Genomic DNA, 21,356 nt, shown 5'->3' with positions numbered 1-21,356 from the left:
AGCCAGACACCATCCAGGACAAAACAGCCCACATGATTGGCTCCCCATCCACAATCATTCATTCCCTCCACTACCGATACACAGTGGCAACAGAGTGTACTATCTACCATATCCACTGCAGAAACTCACCAAGGCTCCTTAGACAGCACTTTCCAAACCCACTGCCGCTGCCATCTAGAAGGAGAAGGGCAGCAGACACATAGGAATACCACCAACTGGAAGGTCCCTTCAAGTCACTCTCCATCCTGACTTGCAAACGTGTCAACATTCCTTCACTTTCATTGGATAAGAATCCTGGAGCTCCCTTCCTAACAGCACTATGGGTGTACCTACACCACATGGACTGCAGAGGTTCAAGAAGGCAGCTCACCACCACTTTCTCCAGGGTAATTAGGGATGGGCAATAAATGCAGGCCTGGCCAGTGAAGCCCACATCCTGTAGATTAATTAAAAAATGTGAATTCAAGAAAATGATGCTTCCTGCGCAGTATTGTGCTATATGGAATCCTCTTCCCCAAAAGAACTTGAGGTGAAATTGAAGTATATAACAGGATCGTGGATAGTTACTTGACAAATAAAGATATTAAGGGATTATAGAAAAGGAACAAAAAACTGGAGTTAAGAAATTGGAGCTAAAATTGCATAGTAGGAGCAATCAAGTGAATTTCTTCTGTTCCATTGCACAGATTCCTGATTTTGGTATTGGAAATCTGGAGCTGCCTCTGGTGTTAAGTTTTAGTGTTTGTACAGAATTTTTATATTAGAGGTTATTGACTGCTCTGCAATTGACATTTCAGAACAAGCTACTAATCCAGATTTATGCAAAAGTGCCCACTGGCACAGCAGAATGTTTGCCTACATACCTAAAAAACCCTGTCTTTAAGGATGAGTAATTAATTGTGTGAAGGCTTTTGAGTTGTTTCAACATAGAAGGTAAACACTATACACATAATATATAAATAATGTTGAAAAATTATTTTACAAAGCATAGGTTCAATTGATTCATGAATTACGTGATTGTAACAAATAATGAGTGGACTTTTACTTAAACAGAACCATATACAGCCCAGAGGCTGGTAGTGGGTAGTGAATCCATTTGTAATTGAAGTGTGTTTGCCATGGCTCTTTAACTCAGCCATGGTTTCTGGGTTTCTTGACCAATCAGAGAGGTCAGGCAGAGTGAAGCACTGTAACAGTCATAGGAAAGATTTCTACTACAAGGGGTCCAGGCATGGTAAGAATGGCTGAACTGTGAATTGATTCCTGAAGCTAAAGCAACAACAGAAATGGTAAACTGACCTTGGAAGGCTGCACCCCAGGTCTCAGACTCTTTCCTGGAGGGATCTGAGGGACTGAAATAAGGTGATGGGTCCCAAGGATGGGATCGGAAGAGGCCTGCCATTCACACTGACAGGTGTGGATGAAAGCAGCTGAGGAAACGTGCAATAAGAGTATGGACCCTTGAACCTGAATATGTGCCTCAAGAGTGAGGAGGGTGGCTGAGGGTGGGGAGGCCTCTAGTTACAGACACCTTATTGGCCATTGACAACGTATGCCCTTCTGGTTACTAGGAAGGTGGTCCTGTTTCAGGAGACTGCAGATTCAACAACGGCCTACTGTAAAAGACTTGAACCTCCTGAAGCACTGATGCTCATACATATCCAGACAGCTGATCCTCTTCCTGGTGGTCTCATTTCCTGTGAGCTGGAACTCTGTGTCCACTCTGTTCTGTGGAGCAGCATATGGCTGAGCAGGTGGAAGCTTGTGCATCTGCTGGTATTACTCCTACTGCTGTGGATGTTGTTGGTGATGTTCCTCTTGTTTCTCATCAGATATCCAAGTTGGAGTTGCATAAACTGCTCCCATGGTGTAGAGCAGGCTGAAGTGGAATAGTGTAGATTAAACTGAGTGAAGTGTAAGACAGACAAAATGACTACCAAGAAGTTGGAAATCACTTGTCAAGCAGTGAAAGCACACTCTGACAAGTGCTGTGAGCACCAGCTTCTAACCTAGTCAGGACTGCAGCCACACAGTATCCTGGGTTTTATTAATAGGGGCATTGAGTACAAGAGCAGGGAGGTTATGCTGAGCTTATTTAAGACACTAGTTAGACCTCAGCTGGAGTATTGTGTACAGTTCTGGGCGCCACACTATAGGAAGGAAGTGAATGCATTGGAGAGAGTGCAGAAGAGGTTTACAAGAATGGTTCCAGGAATGAGAAACTTGAGTTATGAAGATAGATTGGAGAGAGCGGGACTGTTCTCCTTGGAGAGAAGAAAGCTAAGAGGAGATTTGATAGAGGTGTTCAAAATCATGAGGGGGCTGGATAGAGTAGATAGAGAGAGACTGTTCCTGCTCATAAAAGGATCGAGAATAAAAGTAATTTAAAGTGATTTGCAAAGAAGCAAATATGATGTGAGAAAAAACTTTTCCACACAGCATGTGGTTCGATTCTAGAATGCACTGTCTGGAAGTGTGGTGGAGGCAGGTTCAATCGAGGCATTCAAGGGGACATTGGATGATTATTTGAATAGAAACCATGTGCAAGGGTATAGGTAAAAGGCAGGAGAATGGCACTAAGTCATGATGCTCATTTGGAGAGCCAGTGCAGACACGTTGGGCTGAATAAGTACTGCCCACTGTGTTCTCAACTATTTGGCCCTAGTGAGTCCCACAGAGCTCAGGAAACCTGTGTGCTGGTTATTAAAGCCAGAATGTTGGATGTTATAAGCAGTGAATTGCCTCTTTGAATATTTTAATTTCTTATCTGACAGCTCCAAGGGAGTTTCCCAATCACCTGCAATCCCGCCCAGGTTAAACCTGGAAGTGGATGGGATCATACTGGGTTCCTGACCCAAAGCTACCTTTCAGGGCTTTAACCCCCTTTGCGAAACTGAACCCACTCGCCTCCCACTCACTCCCAGCTCGTGTCAGTTAAAACTCTGACAATACCTCATTACACAACAGTGATGTACTTCTAACAATGCTATTTCCGGTTACAAAACTGTGATGTTCTGTTGCCTATTTCTTTCTGCTTTACACAGCTCTCTAACCACTATTCCATTAAAAAAATGTACTGTGCCCTGTCAGTTTGTTACAGCATCTTCATTTTATACAATGACATCCACATTACCTATAGAGAGGGAAATGCTTGCTTAAAAACAGTGCATTTGACAGTATCTGTTCTGGAATATATATATAGGTTTATGTATTGCAAGCCCTAATTGAAGGCTACATTTGGATGACATCTTGCTTTTCGTTTCTGTAACATAGGTGAATATTCAAGGAACTCAGCTGGGAATAGAAGTTAGGCACTACTCCCATTCAAATGCTCCTGGCTCTAATATAATGAGGAAACAATGATGAGAAAATTACAGGCAAAGAATAATTGATCTTGTTTGGATTTCATCACAATTGTTCTCCCATGAGAGTTGGTTCTGGGAAACAATAAACCACCACAAGATTTTTTTTTCTTGTCTCTCCAGATGCAAGCTGATCATTTGTTTAATGTAAAATCCATTATATATCACAGGGCATACAATCCTTATTTCAACAATTTGATTTGCATATAGCCTCTTCTGAGAGTGAATTTACCTGGAAATTTCCAATAAATTCAAACATCCAAGTTCAGATCAAGTTCAATTTAAATTACTAGATTATTAAAAAAAATGTAAACAAAGATGCCCTGGAAAACCTTTGTATGAAGTCAGTTAAGTGACTATAGGAAGTGTAAAATTGTCTCTGCAGTGACATACTGAAAGGTAGAATCATATGTAACAAAGAGAAATTATATTTGCCAAGCTTTTTCATCTGTGGAGCCTGAGTTTACATTCAACCTATACTGGTGGAATGAAGCTATTGCTGGTTGTAAATGAAACAAATTTGATCATAATTTTCCTATTTCCACGTTATAAAATTAGCTACAGCTTGAAAGAAGTTTCACTGAGAAAGGCCAGAAAGGTTGGCTTGTGAAGAAAACTGGTTGAGATACAAGATGGTTAGGAATGAATTATCATGGGCAACTTGCTGAAGGAACAAGTGAAGAAAGCAAGAAAGGGAAGAGTAATGCAGCATAAGAGGAACATAATGGACCCAGGTGTTTCTCTCATCGGCAGCTGTATAGACTAATTTAAAACATAATTTAAAATGTTCATATACAGCTGGAGGAGATTGCTCATGGAGGATGAGAAAGGACGGAGGACTTCGCAGCAAGGACAAGGATCTTAATGTTAATGCAGTGAGCAAAGGAATGGGGGAGTTTGTTGAGGAGGGTACTGATCGAAATGCAGAGAGGAAATGGTGTCTTAAGAGATCTGAGTAAGCTGGAAATTGTGCAGGGCAAAAGGTGATAGGGTGGGAAAAAGTCAGAGTCAAGTCTCAAGGTGATAAAGATGGAGTAGGGTTTCAGTGGTAATAGGTGAAAGCAAAAATAGTATCTCAAGGAATTAGAAATTAGCATTATTAATACAACTTAATCAGAAAGAAATGCTTGAAAATTGGATTAAAAGCCCTTCAGATTTTATGTATTCCCTTAGATAGCATTGAATATGCCACTTGTTGCTCCAAAAACTCATGTTTGAATCTCTATGAAAGCTGCTCAGATTCAGATCATCTGCAATTCTAACATTAACTACAAGGGCTTATATTCAAAATCTAAATAACTTTATCTCATTGATTTTGGCAGTTTTGTTTTGGGGGCTTTTCATCTGTCCACTGTCCCATTCACATGGCAGGCAGATGGAAATTTTATTAAAGAAATGTACTATTCACTCATCTTAAAGCAGCCACCCGACTCGGTTTTCTCTTGAAATAAGTGACCAGTGCTTCCATCTGAAATTAAAATATTTAAATGGGTGTCCTATGGTATTTGTAAGATCCCATTCTCCTTATGAAACATGCCCTTCACCCTTTGGAACGGTAGATCAAGCAGCTGAACCAGCAGCCTTTAAAGGGACTGGTGCAGTACCCTCCAAAACACTGTAAAAATAAAGTTGTGGCACTAATATTTGCATTGCCAGCAGGAGGATTCCTGCTTTTCTTGGCACCCCAAAAATCTTCCATGTCACCGGACAATGACAAACACTGGAAAATTTCAGGACAAGTTAAACAAAGGTCTGAACATGAAAATGGTTCAAACATCTCGATAGTGTCATCAAGCAGACAGTGCCACTTCTCCATTTACTGCCATGTCCATCTGCATTATAGATGAAAATCAGCTTTATTGTTTCTCCTAGAGTTGAAGTTTATTGGTATAAATTTCCAACATGGCAATAAATAAATAACCTTTAAAGTAGAAACCACAATGTGGTGTGCTAACTCTATAAACTTCCTGTTTATTTAGCCAACTGAGAGTTAAGTTAGAATGAATAAGATTTTTCACAGCCTGTCAACTGTTCGTCTTAAATTCCAGATACTGCGACTTAATGGAGTATATAAGGCAGTGTTTGAAAAATCTGCACACCGTATCATTTTTCTACATTGCTTGATGTGATGTAATGAAATAATGCAAAATCATATTGTGAAATTCAAACCTACAAGGATATTCTGTGGGCTTAACACTTAATACTGTTCATGTGTATTTAAGAGGCATATGGAAACAGAGAAAAGATTTGTGAGGGGCAGTCATGCCTTATTGTTTTAAATGATGTTTTTTATCAAATTAAATCACAGCATAAAGCAGGTGCAATTTCAAACACCTCAGTACCAGATATAAAGGAAATAATGCTGAGCTTAATTGTATTTTGCAGGCCTTTCAACCAGCATCTCCCAGGGCTCCCAGGACAGTGAAAATAGGATTTCTATCAACATTTGTACACAGTTTTGCATGTAATTTTACAAGCTAGTTCAAAATAGAAGCAACATTTTCTCTGAAAATCACATGCTAGCTTTCTGATCACAAAAGTGGTTTTTATGTCATGCATAATCTGTTCCCATTAATACCTTGAATGATTAAATTGAATTTTGCAGAACAGTTATATAACCTACTGTGCAGGAATTTTCCTCCTGTGGGTTACACAATATGAAAGACACTCCAATCTTTTTTGATGGTTAGTAAAACATCAGTATCATATTTTTGTTCTATTCTGCAATCTTACTAAAATGTTCTGTGTACTTATATATATTTTTGGAAAATGCTCTATTATCAATCATCTTAACATTTGATATTTTATTATAGGTAAAATTTCTTCATTACCTTTCAACTCCAAAGAAGCACGCTAAATGCCATCTATCAATACTTGTGAGTTCTTCAAAGTACTATTTTATCTTAAAATTGTTTACAGAGTGCCTGTCTGAAACCATTTACACATGTCTTTGTCATAATGCAATTAAATCTGCAAGTCTGTATCTAAAATGGCAACATTAGAATTTGGGATATCCTCTCTTTTTTCAGCATGTACTCAATCTTTCCACATACAGAAAAGATGTAAAAGCTATGATAGAGTACATAGACATGCAAGTCAGGTTGCTAGAGTCCTTTGAATTGTTTGATCTCAGCTTGTGCTGAACTAACTGTTACTCTCAAATGGGCTATGTTGTCAAAGGAACTGTCACTGTACTTCAAAGTTCAAAAAGTCCACTCCTTTGAGAGATCTCAAACTTTCCTAACTAAAAAGGATTGCAACCTGTCAAACAATAAATTGACCATTAAACATTGAAGGGAGTAGTTACTTTAATATTATGCAAATTAGTTGCATGTTTTATTGTTACGGTACTTTATATTTTTAACTTGAGAATTTCCCACCTTGGAAATTTCCATTATCTAATATACTTAGGGATGGGGATTAAACTTATACTTCTGACAAAGGAAGCAGTGTTCTCCAATATTCAGAAATTCTTAGATGCCAAAAATTACTATCACTTCCCAACAATTTGAATTGCCCCTATTTTAGTCCACAGTTACAGATTTTGTGTGTTATGTTTCAAACATATTACAAATACTTGTATAAACAAGGAAAGTCTTATTTACATTATAATGTCCATGGGCAGAATTTTACAGCCCTGTTTCGGTGGGGACGTAAAATCCCGCTGTCGTAAAATTCTGCCCCATGATACAAACAACTTGAAAAACATGCACCAAAAATGCATTTCAATATGAAATTTCTGGATTACCATCTTCCAACTTCAAATATATGTCTTCAGAATAAGCATGGTTTTTGAAGTGATGTAATTAAGTCATTTAGTTACAAGCTGAGTCTAACACTCAATATAATTTAAATGATTAGATATACTTGGGCTGAATTTTACATGCTCCCAGCGGGCATGTTTCCTGCAGGGGGGCATGTAAAATAGGGCAGGTGCCCATCCCACCACCTTCCCACCCACCCCCGAGCTCACCCCCATAATACAGTGGGGGCAGGCGGGTGCCAAAATCAGTAGCCCGCCTACCATATTTAAGTGAATAATCAAGGGTCAATTAGACTTGTCATCAAACCAATTGACCCTGATAATAAGCTACCTACATCTTAAAATGTTTGAGGTGGGCAGCCAGGTGGGAGTGGGCAGGTCGATTTTATTTTACCTTGCCTGTTTAAAGGGCAGGAAGAAAGGGGGGGGGGGGGGTCGCTCTTCGGGGGCTGCCCTTTGCCAATCGCAGGATGGCCCACACTTCGGTCGAACCCTTGCTTCTTTCCTACCCACTTCCTCCCTTAAACCCAACACCTCTCCCTCACCTACCCAAACCCTCCCAGCCCATGACCCTGGATTTACCTGTTCTGGGGATCCAAGGCCTTGGAGTCTTTTCTTCTGCAACAGTCCCAGCAGCAGCCACTGATGCCTTCGTGGTGCTGCCAGGACTGATGGAGCTGCTGGCTAATCTCTAGGCAGCTCCAGAGGGAAGATTTCTGCCCCAATGAGGGGCAGAAGTCCTACTCGGCCCTCATTAGTTCAGCCCGCAGCTCAGCATGGAGCATGTCAGCTTCACGCCGACATTGTTTCTGGGGGGCAGGGTATGCCATCCACCACCCCCCACCACCCCTGTATTATTCAGTCCATTGTTTTTATGAGATTAGTTTGTATAAATATTTATATATTAGATTGTCATACTTGTGATTAAAATAGGTTCAGATCTACAATAGATTGCATATATATAGCATCCTTGGCCCAAGGCACTTCACAGAATCATGATTAGACATTGACACGAAGAAGGAGAATATTAAGACAGGTGACCAAAAGCTTTGTAGGTTTTAGTCAGTGTCTTAAAGGAGGACAGAGAGATGGAGAGACGGAGATATTTAGGGAGGGAATTCCAGACTTCAGGCCCCAGACAGCTGAAGGCATGGCCACCACTGGTGGGATGAAAGAAGTGTGGAATGCACAAGAGGCCATAAAGGAACCTGAACACAACGAATTTTAAGATCAAGATGTTGGTGGACCAGGAGCTAATTTAGGTCAGCAAACACAATCATTGTTTAAAGGGGTCAGTAACACGTAACTTAAATATTTAGGCATACTTCCTACTTAGCACAAGATTACTTATTGCAATAAGGCTGCCTCAATGGCTTCCACTACTTCATAATGGGGAGTAGAACATGCTGAAAGGCTTAAAGCTAATTCTTTGTGTAACAGATTTTTGTATTTGGTTAAGTCTTGTACAAAAATACAATCTACAACCACTTTATGATACAATTTATTTTTTTCTTGGTTGGCAAAAAATTACTCCAGGGAATTTCAGACCTTGAAATGTACCCTTAATACGTCGCCTGCTAATGCAGCTTCTGACAAAGAGTGTGTTGAGAGACTTACCCCATTCTTTGGGTAGGCTATCCATCCCAGGTCTCCCATTACAGCTCTGGAATCCAATAAATTAACTGTAAAAGCAAATAACAGAACAATCAGTAAGGTTTACATTAATTCTGAGTTGCAAACAGAACCAGCTGCCGACACCTTATGAAAGCTGGAAAGAAAAATTTAACAGCAGACGCTCACCTTAAGGAAAAGATAACCCACTTGCACATTTATTGCACATTTCAGTTTTTATTTGCATGATATTTTAATTACCGTAGATCACAGCATGTAAATCCACCTGGCATATAAGATTACCCTTTTTTAGCGCTAAGAATCATGTTTAGACTATACCCAGCGTATAGATTGACCCCCTTTTCTGCTAGGAAATGCTATACTTGCCTCAATTTTTCACCTCAGAAATGCATGCTTTACTCACCTTCTAAGTCAGCGCATGAGATCAAGCAGGTGAAATGGGCCGGGTGGCCAAGAAGACACACGGGAGTTAAAAACATGCCCACAGAGAGCAGACCGCACATGGCGACAATGCACAGAAATGGGTCATCCAGAAAAAAGAATGAAGTACAAAGCTGGTTTCAAGCTAAAAGTCATAACATTTGCTAACTCATCAAATAATTGTGCTGCAGCAAGAGAATTCACTGCTAGTGAAAAACTGGTGCAACGTTGGAAGAAGGAGGAATCTGTGTTGAGGAAGATGCCCAAAACCAAAAGCGCCATGAGAACAGGGACCAGCCACTGGCCTGATCATAAGAAGCATGTATCGGAATGGGTCCTCGAAAATCGTCAGAACGGTTACATTGTCACCAGAAATGCAATGTATACATACGCACTTAAATGGGCCAAATCAAACCCTGAGTCTTGCAAAGACTTCAGAGCAACAGCTAGTTGGTATAGTTGCTTTATGGAATGAAAAGGTCCAGTGTGGAGCAGAAAATGTTGATTGTGGTTAAATGTATGTTTGTGGCACGTTTTATTCAAATAATTAAAACTAGATTGATTTAATTTGAATACCAGTGTTGTTATTTTTCACATTTTAAAATGACAACCACCTACACCAAAACCACAGGTTCACGTTTTCTACTCAGTGTATACGTCAACCTATACTTTTGGAAGGATTTTTTGAGGCTTCATAAGTCAACTTATTCACCACAATCTATAGGAATAAAGTATTTTCAAGAAAATACCTTAAATAGTCAAGTGGAAACCTGGGACTTTCTTTCCCCAAAGCACTGTGGATTCTGAGACAATTTAAACTTTCAAGACTGATATCAATATATTTTGTATTAAATAAGGGTAATAAAAAACAATGTTCCTACTAATCTGCATACATGCAAGACTGCAAACTGCTGTGTCGGCCTTATTCTGTATTTAATACTGTGTAAAAAAAAGACTTAATGTTCTGCACATTGAAACAATCTGATGCGCAAAGCAACAAAGTTTTACAGGGAGCTTTAGTGCCAAAATTATGGAAAAAAGGCAAGTAAATGAAACTGAGATATGATCCAACTGAATGGCAGATTAATAGTCTACTCCTGTTCCTCTGTTCTTGATTATTAAAGACGGACTACCTTAATAACATGCAGATATAAAATATCTCTATACCTTCTTTTACATTTAATTATGCTTACATTTATTGAAAGCAACTATAACAATTGCTATTCAATACAGTTCATAGAGAGATTTGTTTTAGAATCTGCAAATGTGCTAATTTTTTTCAAGAAGATGGTGTTGCTATGCTCTGTACTTTTTCCCGTTAATAAATAATTGAAATGAATAACTGAAAATAGGAAATTGATTTACCTTATAAAACTCACACATCAGATATGCAAACAACGACATGGTGTATGAATAAACTGCATTCAAAACACTTTGCACTATCTTGCACCATCTGAAATGCTTAGAGGTAGCAAGGACTCAGATCCCAGTTATTTGTACTTCAGCAAATGTGCATCCGTCTGTTGTTGATAACAAGCATTAATGTGTATATGAAAAGACAAGCAACTCATCACCACCATTGCTACTGTCAAAACATGAACAGCATCATTTAGGGGGAGGTGGTGGCATAGTGGTATTGTCACTGACTAGTATTCCAGAGGCCTAGGGCAATGACCTGGAGACCTGGGTTTGAATCCTGTCAATAAAAATCTGGAATTAAAAGTCTGATGATAACCATGAAAACGTTGCTGATTGTCATCAAAACCCATCTGGTTCACTAATGTCCTTTAGGGAAGGAAATTTGCCATCCTTACCTGGTCTGGCCTACATGTGACTCCAGACCCACAGCAATGTGGTTGACTCTTAAATGCCCTCTGAACAAGAGCCATTAGGGATGGGTAAAAAAGGCTGACCTAACCAGCGACACCCACATCCCATGAACAAATTTTTTTTTAAATGAAATGGAGTCACATCACACAATAGTTTTGCCACAGGATCAGCTCACTTACTAGTTCATTAAGCAAAAATTATAAAATAAATTTTTCAGGTAGCTGGGGAATATCACAAAGGTACTTTATGAACATAAACAATATCCCAGACAAACCTGAATAAAATATCTTAATAATAAAGTGAAGGTGGCAAAATGTACATTTTCAATAATTAATGCTGTGCTCTAGGCTAATAATTGATATTGACATTACTTCCAGAATTCAGCTTTGCTTCCCTGTAAAGGTCTCTCAATGCGTAATAGCTACCTTCATCAAGCCACCTGCAGTACTACACTGTATGCTGCAGGCTCTGGCTTGCTTTCTTATCGACTATTTTTGTGCTATTTATGGCACCAACTTAAACTGAAAGAGAATTTTATATGCAGAAGCCATGCAATGAGTGGGGGAAACTTGACTTTTAGTAAAGAATTCTGACTACTTCTGCAACACCTGCACATATATAAAATTCTAGGATCTTGATGCTTCTGTGAAAGGCTGATTTTAATAGTTCCCTATAATCCTTCTGCTTTTTCCATCGAAATCCATCAATAGTTAGTAGTAACTCTGCACAATGTCTCCCAAGCATTTTGTTGCATGGATGCAAATGTACAATGACATAATCTATGCACATTTAATATTAATGGTATCATATACTTTGTCATGTAAGGTTATCTACATAAATGATGACAATTCTAATATGCCATGCCTTAATACGAATTATAATTGGCCAGAACTTTCCGGCCCCGTTGGCATCAAGCGCATGGCAGTTGGGGTGGGGGTGGGGGGGGGGGGGGGGGGGAACCACAATATGGTGGGAAGGCCAAAAATTGATGTCACACTGTCGTGAAACTAGTTTGCAATCGTCTGCTCCACTCATCAATGGTGGGCTGCATTTCCCACCGTCGCACATCAGGAAGCTAATTTCAATACTCTTGCATCACGTTATAAGCTCTGCTCAACGGAATTATCCCTCCACGTCGGATCATCCGGGCACGTCGGCATGTTTCACAACTGTACATAAGTGACGTGCACCTGGTGAGCTGCACTTTTCACAGGACTTCGAGGTTTATTTGCCTAGCTTCCTTCAGAAAGCACTTGAGGTCATCAGTGCCAGGCTTCACAGATAGCACCGCATCACTTTTAGAGGGGCTCACAGGCAGGTTTCTACCTACCAGACTGGGGGAAGTCCGGAGTGGCTTTTCAATGGCTGCAGGGCAAGGTCTTGTTTGGGGAAGGGGGAGAAGTGGCCTCAGGCAAGGGAAGAGGCTGCAGGGCAAGAGCTGTACTGGGGAAGGAGGGTATTCCAGGGTGAATGTGGGGGCACATCTTGATCCGTGCAAGTGGCCTCAAGACAGTGAGGACTGTGAAGGCAGTTTCCAGAGGAGATGAGGCCAGATGGAGATGTGCAGGTGTGTGTGAGAAAGTGAGTGGTGATGTCCCTTGAGCTGGCAGTGAGTGAGATGCCAGTGAATGTGTGATGGGCTTGTGAGTGTGTAAGTTTAGAGTGATAAGATGGTTGACTTACCCTGGTGGCACGGATGAAATCATTCTTCCATTTTCTGCACTGGATGGCCAATCTCTTGTGCGCAGCATTGGCACTGATCGCCACTACTATTTCCCAAGCCAGAATGGTGAGGCTGATGGGTCTCCTGCTGCCAGAGCAAGGCTGGAGGATATCGTGTGGGCCTCCACTGTGTCCAGGCAGTTTCCCAGGGATGCGTCACTGAATCAGGGAGGCTGCACTATTCTTGGCCTTTGGGGCCATGTCTTCACCCGTGCCCTCCTGGGCTACAAGCATTGAGAAGTGTGCATACAGCTGCAGTTTATATGTGGTGCCCTGCATGAGGAAGTGGCAAAGTAACAGCATGGTGGGCAAATCAGAGGCCACCCATCAGCAAGATGGTGTGATTCCTGTAACTGCATTATTAATGAGGTGGTACAGCATGACAACCTGCCACTGCGGTCAGTACATGATGGCCACATTTTTCCTGCCCACCACTGCGCTTAGTGCAAATCTGGGATGATTCCGCCCATTGTTTTCTGTCACTTAAACACTCCTTGAAACTGTTGCACTACAGAATCACAGTACTTTGTAAATTTTGATCTTCCACTTTGAGAGATTTCCTGAAATTGTTTCTCCTGCACCCTGGTTAATAATTAAGAGCACATCAATATGCTCTTTTTTCAATATGGATATGAACCATGCTCTTGGACATTAACACATTGCCATGAACTTGTCTTATTAAGTTTCACAACAATAAACATGCTCTTCCTCCACAGCCCTTGAGGTCCCACATGAAAGAACCTGCTGTTGCTGCCTTAGTGCCAGCTGGCTGTGAAATATCAGGATGTGGGTAACCTAGATAAAATCAAGATTAGAAACAGATATTTCTGCTGAGATTGTACAATACAAAGGTAAAAGCAAAATACTGCGGGTGCTGGAAATCTGAAACAAAAACAAAAATTCCTGGAAAAACTCAGCAGGTCTGACAGCATCTGTGGAGAGAAAGACAGAGTTAACGTTTCAAATCTGTATGACTTCTTCAGAACTAAAGAAAAGTAAAAATGTGGTGAAATATATACTGTTTAAGGGGGTAGGACAGGTGAAGGTGGATAGAAGGCCAGTGATAGGTGAAGGCAAAGGAGAGATTGCAAAAGATGTCATAAACAGAAGGTCAAAGGGGTGTTGATGGTGGTGGTACTGGCTAAAGGAGATGCTAATGGTGACATTAAGGTTAGAAAGCGGATGAGCAAGTGGCATATGGCCCTAGTGGGGGTGGGGTGGGGACAGTGTGGGAGAAAAGCTCGAAATACGCTAAAAGGTGGGGATAAAACAATGAATGTTAATAAATTTTAAAAATAATAGAAATAGTTGGGAAATATATATATAAACTAAAAAATAAATATTTGAAAAAAGGGGATCAAAAAGGGGTGAGGATGGAGGAGAGAGTTCGTGATCTGAAGTTGTTGAGCTCAATGTTAAGTCTAGAAGGCTGTAAAGTGCCTAGTCAGAAGATGAAGTGCTGTTCCTCCAGTTTGCGTTGAGCTTCACTAGAACATTGCAGCAGGCCAGGGATGGACATGTGGGCATGAGAGCAGGGTGATCTGTTGAAATGGCAAGTGACCGAAGGTCTGGGTCATGCTTGCAGACAGACCAAAGGTGTTCTGCAAAGCGGCCCACAGATGCTGTTAGACCTGCTGAGTTTTTCCAGCAATTTTTGTGTAATACAACTGTGTGTTGTGCGGGTACAAGAAAGTATATTTGTAAGAGCTGTTTTTGACATTGGGAAATACACTTGGAAATATGCATCATGCATGAGGATGGAGAATTGCTCCTACAGCACTTATCAAGCATGAAGCTATTTGACAGATTTTCACAGCAATTAAACACTAAACAAGTATTCACTGTTACACACAAGACAAGTCGATACTCCCAACTCATTTTCCCTAGTTGAAAATTAACGCAAAATAACAAAACTAAATGCACCCCCCTCCCCCCAGCCTCTTTTAGTATGCACAACGTCCCGTCGCACAACACAGCACCACCTGGTGCATGCGCAACTGACATAACTCGGGAATTTCTAGAGAGGGAAGGGCAATATTTCAACTGATTAGCAGTTTCCAAATGTTTGACTAGAAACACGAAGATCAGTGTAGTTGCAAAGTTCCGGAACTGTTTATACAGATTTTCTTTTTCTTCGTTTATTCCCGATTCTTGGTCTTTAATAGACGCGCGTCTCGGCTGCTGAACACCGACTATGTGTGGGATCTGTATGCGTGATGGGTACAGAAATAGAACATGCAGCTTCAACATGGAAGAGACGCAGTGAAGGGCATGATTCGGTGCTTCGGAAGATTCTGTGGTATAACTAGAATCATTTCTTTTCCGTAATGTTGAAGTGAAGTAAATAACAAGAATATGTTGTACATCAATTACAGTGACAGGAATGTTTGAACTGCTCACTTAAGTTACATTATAGAGCAGCCTCTGTGTATTGATGTATTCAATCTTTTATAATGTAATTACTGGAGGCCTCCTGAGAACCATAAATAAATATATCTAGAAATAACATATTGGAACCATCCCCGTCAAAAAAAAATGAACGGCCTTCTTACAAACAAAAAGTGGGGGCAATTGTGCTCTTGTAACAGAGACAGATAACAACTAAAGTGGTCAAATAAGCGACGTTTCAGTCACTTTCTAGTGCAAATCTCCGGTTTCTTTTACTCACTCCCACTCACAATTAAAGAACACTCTTAACCCAGACAAGTGGCAAGGGCACAAATTGTTGTTCAAAACATCGAGGTGAAAACAAGATGCAAGCAATCTATTTCACAAGGGATTTAAAGACTGAGTAGGATCCCGAAGTTTTATACAGAGATAACATGACCACTGACAGACATTTTAGATCTTTCGGGGCCCAGCATGTTGTAATACATTTAAAGGCTGCTAAATTGCGACTGAAGCTTGCCGCTGTCGCTTTTGTTGTGAAGAATCGCATATTTTGGAGATCACGCGCCAAGTTTATTATCAATAAATCCAACACAACCAATTACTGTCCAACTTTGTTCTCGGAATAGAGCTAGATTATTTCAGGCACCTTTAACCCCGTGAGGCCCGATCACTCAGGAGTTTACAAACTGACAAGTGCCTTTTTCTTCGCTTAAACCTTTTCTGAAAAGTGCCATTGCAGTGACGATTTGTTCTATTTTTTAAAAAAAATTAGATTCCCCTCAACACAAATGTCAGCTCAGATGAGATTTTCAGTACTAGCAGTATAGCATTTCTTCAAGGGTTAAACCATTCCTCGGTTCAATAAGGATCATTTTCAGTGGGAGTCTTCAATCTGAAAAACCGAATCAGTGGCTCTAAATTCGCAAAAATCCACACACTTATTGGGGCCGCCGCCTGCAAACAGCCGCTAATTGCTCCGACCCCCACTCACACTTTAAAAAGTACACGCTGCAAAAGCATCATTAGTCCTACGCAAATGTGCTCTTCCATCTCAAGGGCAGTTCAGGGGCGGACCACTCTGGGATAGTAACATTCAGTAGCATGAGGACAGTAGCATATGAGGGTGTGCCCTCAATTTTCCGCATGATCAGTGCTTGATCCCACCGGCAATGAAGTGAGTTTCCTCCATGGAGGAAGGGAGAGAAGGGACAGAATTGGCCTCGGAAGGGCGGTGCAGCCTTTCCCAAGACTTAAAGAAAGAACTTTGTATTTATATGGCGCCTCTGACGAACTCGGGACGATGAAGTATGGTTGAAATGTTGTGATGTAGAACACAAGAGCAGCCAACATGGGTCCTGAAAAGGTCCTACAGCCCGCAATGAGATAATATGGGGTTTAAACGATAAATATTTCCAGGACACGGGAAAAATTCCTCCGTTCTTTATGACATGGGAATTTTTACTCTCAAACGAAATAACAGGGGAGGATTCAGTTTAACAGCTCATCAAAGAGATGTTATCTATGACAATGCAGTACTCCCTTGTTACTGCCTGACATGTCAGCCAAACTATTCACGGGATTGGGATTTAAACCTTCAACCTCCTGACTCTGAGGCGAATTGCTACCATTGAGGAACCTGCTCCTCTTTCCCAATGTACGATATGGAGCAGACAACTTTTTAATTGGGCAGAAAATAAAAATATCTTTCATAACGTGAGCACTATTTAACTCTGCTGTGAAAGATTGTGATTGTTGCCTACACATTGCTATACCTCAGAGATTACGTAATCAAATAAACGGCAGCTCAAATGTTATTCCACTCTGCCTGCCCTATCAAAATGAAATACTGGCAGTTTGTTGACATTAAACTTATTTCTTGAGCCAAGAGAAAACTCCAAGCAGAAACACAATTGTGAGCTGCCCCTGTGGCCCAGCTGGGAACTGCACCATCAAATACAGTGCTGAAAAATAGTTAAAAATATGGACTGACCATTCTTCATTTGTCTAGATAGCTACTCAGCTATAGGATACATCAAAATTATCTCTAATCTGGCTTCATAAATGTCCATCCATGTGCTCTGCCTTTGGTGCTTCCTGAGATCAGGAATTGATTGAATTTTCTCCTCAATGACATGTTGCTGAAGCAAATTATAGCATTACCAATGCTATCCAGTTGGTAGCACTCTTGCCTCTGAGGCAGAAGGTTTTGTTTTCAATTCTCATGCCAAGACTTGAGCACAACAATCTCAGCTTTCAAGTAAGATGTTAAATCAAGGCCCAAACTGCCCAATCGGGTGGATGTAAAAGACCCCATGGCATTATTTTCAAGAACAGGGTAATTATTCCTTGTGTCCTGACCAAGTTATCCCTCAATCAACATCACACAAAGAAAGGGAAGTCAAGGGTAGGAAGATCAGTAGACCAAAGACCCAATATAGATTGTCCATTTGAGCCTTTAGAAGAGGCCCAGAGTGAAGGTATAAAGATTATAGGTGAAGACTTGGAGAAAGTGAATAGTTTCAAGTACCTGAAGTCAGTGGTAGCAGAAGATGGGAGTATAGAAATGGAAATTAAACAATGGAATAGAATAGTAACTGAAAGAAATGCAGTGGAGTGTTATGTGAGAGTGAAGTACTACTGATATTAAAATGAAGAATCTACAAGACAGTTGTGAGAGCGCCCTCGTTATATAGTGCAGAACTTTGAGCTAAATCAAGAAGACTAATAAGATATGGATACTGAGATGGATGTGTGGGGTGATGAAAAAGGACAAAATCAAGAACCAGCAGAAGAGTTTAAAATGATATGGTCATCTGTTGAAGGGAGAGAGAGAGGACATGTGGTAAGATGAGTAATGAAGATCGGACTGTCAGGAAGCAGGACAAGAGGAAGGCCTAAGACCAGGTGGAAGGATATGGTGGTGAGAGACTTAAATGCAATGGAATTGGATGAGGAATGAGTGACTGACGAGGAGTTGGAGAAGGATGATCAACCAGCATTATGGTGAACACAAGTGGGAGCAGCTGAAAGAAGAACAACATCCCCAAAAACACAGATCATCTGACCCTTATCACATTGCTGTTTGTGAGGGTTTGCGGTGTTCCCTACATTACAACAGTGATTACCCTACAGAAGTGCTTAATTTGGACATCCTGTGGCTGTGAAAGGTGCTATATAAATGCATGTCTTTCTTTTACTTGTTCATTACTATACCTCAAAGATATGTTGGATAAATGGCTGTTCAAAGTCATGTCTTTTTTTAAATTAAAATTAACAATCTGAGCTCAGCCAGTTGATCTAAGCCAGAGCTGTAGTCTAGAATGCTGCAGTTGGTTACAGCACTCCAGGCTAGGGAGGCAGGAAAACAGCCAGAGATTTTGTTCCTGTGTTCTTAGATGGGAAAACCTTCATTGAAGGTACATCTGTAGCATCCTATGAAGATAGTTTAGGGCTTGATTTCCTTGTCCTCTCACACCATCCACCACCACCCCCAAATAAAAATACCACAAATGAATATGCTGGCAACACTCATTGTCCCAGCTCAATGATGAAGAATGGTCACTTAAGCAAGGTATTGGTCGACAGTGACCCAGGATCATGACCCAGTCTGAATCACAGCCTGCTGGAGAGAAAAGAACATTTGAAAAAGCTGTGGAATGACTGACCACCTGGGTGGCTCAGCGATAACACTCTCCCCTCTGAATCTGAAGGTCATGTCTTTGGACCCCAATCCAGGGACTTAAGCACAAAATCATTGATAGTACTCCATTCCGGTGCTGATAGTGCTGCCTTTCAGGTGGCACATTAAGCTAAGGTCTTCTTTTCTCAAGTGGATATAAAAGATCCCAAGGTATTATTTCAAAGAACAGCATAGGTGACGTGTCTGCTTTCCTGACCAACAATTAGCCGTCATCATATGGCACAAAAAGAAACAGGTGATCTGGTTATTATCACATTACTGTTTGCGGGACCTTGCTGTGCATATCTTAGTTTCTGCATTTCCTACTTTACAACATTTTAAAGTAATTTACTGTCTGTGAAGTGTTTTTGGATGTAATAAGACTGTGAAAGGCATTACATAAATGCATATCTTTCTTTTTTTTCCTTAGAGTCATGGAGCGCTGCTCCAATGCTTTCAGTGTAAATAAGAAACAGTCTAAAAGTTGTAGCATGTGGGAAAAGTGGGATACATTGTGTATTCAGGCACATAGGGCTGAAGGAGAGAGCATCACCATCAGAATTCCATTTACAATGAAGCATTAAGATTAACATCAATGTTCCCTTTGAAAAAATTCTGCTAGATTTTTTAAAAAAGATAATTATGTGTTGATGACCTCATTGAGGAATACTGTCACAGAAAAGTTACTGAACATAACAGTGTGAGCAATCTGCATTAATGCACATAGCTGAAATGATAAAATTGCTGCAACGCCCAAGGTTAATGACTATTTCTACTGATGCTAATTCAACTTCCTCATACTGTCCCCAATGACAGTTAATTTTTTTCTCAAAAAAATTATTATAGACAAGAGCAGAAAACAAAAATAATTTGGCAGAATTTTTTTTAAAAATAAGGATCCGCCTTTGATTTTTGCAATAGAAGTGTTAGCATGGCAAAGCGATTGGCTGCTGAAATAAATCATCACTGTGAAAAAGGCAGCACAGGTAAAGTGAACACTTTCAACCATACAAATAATGATGGACAGGAAAAGACCCACTAGTCCATCCAGGCTGTTCCACACAACATTGATGCCTTGTGCAACACAATACCGGTACTCCCCACCCCGCCTGAAATTTATATAATAACGTCAGAGAGATAAAAAAGATAAAAACCTGAACCAATTAAGGGGGAAAAATTGGAATTTCTCTCCAGCAGATTGTAAAATATTACATGGAAGGAGAGAAAATAATCAATTCATATTCAGCTAAGTAAATCTTTCATGTTCACACCAGCTCAGAAAATTCTGAGCTTCTCAATCACAAGAATGTGTAGCTTCTGACTAAGAACCTCAATCACTTATCACACATGGTGGAAGTACTAAGCATTTTCCCTTCAATTTTCTCCATGCAGATATACCTTTCCTACATTGAACTTTGAAAGTGTAAAAACTCAAAAGACACATTGAGAACCCTTTAAAAACTTCTGGCAATCTCACTTTCATTGCTTTTGCTTGAAGGATGTAGGCATCCTCTATAATGTATTAACATATTTCATCCCAATCAACACCATATATCACATACTCAGGTGGCAAATTCTTGACAATTATGCATTGTAGGAATGCATGAATGCATGTCCTAGTCATATTTTTCTTGTCACAAATATCTACCTGTAAGTGATTAAATGCTGCAAGCTGGATATCTGACTTCATTTACATGTGGAAAAACTACTTAGATATATTTTTCCGTCCTCTGCTGTAAAGAAGACAAAATATATAGCATCCTTTTGAGTTTTATTGCCCTTTGCAATAAGAGTATCATAAATATATTTACCCCATCTTTGATTCATTCTGCTTAATTATGGCTCATTAATGTGTTCTGAAGACATCATCAGTACCCTTCAAAGCTCCCCTTCCAATTTACTTAAGAGACAGCCTAACCATTGACAATACATTTTTAGCAAGATACTGAGCTAAAAATGAAGAAGTTATTACAAAAATGATTAGTGACTTCCAACGTCAAATTGTCCAGTGGCTATGGGGCAAAAATGCTCACATATATCTATGATGTTAAAAGTGCCTTCAATTTTAGTGTCAGTGTTTGTAGATGACAAAGGTTGTCAACTTTTTTTTTGGCATGCTGCAATTCTGATGACCAACATGTCTAATGTTCCTTCCAGAGGTGTGCATATTGATCTTAGGCAAGGAGCAAGAAGTTGCATGGCTGAATGTGTAAAAAGCATTCAACACTCGAAGGGATAGTATGTTTTACCACGAACTGCTGTAGGGTTGGTAGGAGCAGAATTGTAACTTTGCCACAGAGAGCATATATCATTGTTTTCAACAGCTTGGCATATTATAATTTTAGTTATCCCAAGTTATATTTGTTACCTAATGCTTACCTTTGCAAGCAGAACACGAGAATAAATTATTCCCCACATACTTTGCGCTATTTTATGTACCTACGCTGTTTCTGTCAAGGTTCTGCTCGCCTCCACTATTCGAGCCAAAGAAAGCGTGTGACAGTTAAAAGCGTCATCATAAATCAAGAGCCATCATCTTAAAAATGAAGACAGAAGG

General features: G+C 40.2%; 1 protein-coding gene across 5 annotated transcripts in view; it reads right to left on the bottom strand.

Annotated features, from left to right (window-relative positions):
• LOC121276977 (ephrin type-A receptor 5-like) overlaps positions 1-21,356 on the bottom strand; it is a 373,321-nt gene that overhangs the window by 349,203 nt on the left and 2,762 nt on the right. For 4 of the 5 annotated variants that reach the window (XM_041185740.1, XM_041185741.1, XM_041185743.1 and 1 more), the window contains exon 2: positions 8,743-8,807. In XM_041185740.1, the coding sequence (XP_041041674.1) occupies positions 8,743-8,807 (65 nt within the window). Of the gene's footprint in view, positions 1-8,742; positions 8,808-21,356 lie in introns of those variants that run through there. The other variant, XM_041185742.1, reaches the window with a different exon arrangement.

This window comes from Carcharodon carcharias, chromosome 4 (assembly GCF_017639515.1).
Source record: "Carcharodon carcharias isolate sCarCar2 chromosome 4, sCarCar2.pri, whole genome shotgun sequence".
NCBI lineage: Eukaryota > Metazoa > Chordata > Chondrichthyes > Lamniformes > Lamnidae > Carcharodon > Carcharodon carcharias.
Note: the sequence above shows the minus strand (reverse complement) of the source record. Positions and strands in the feature narration are given on the sequence as shown.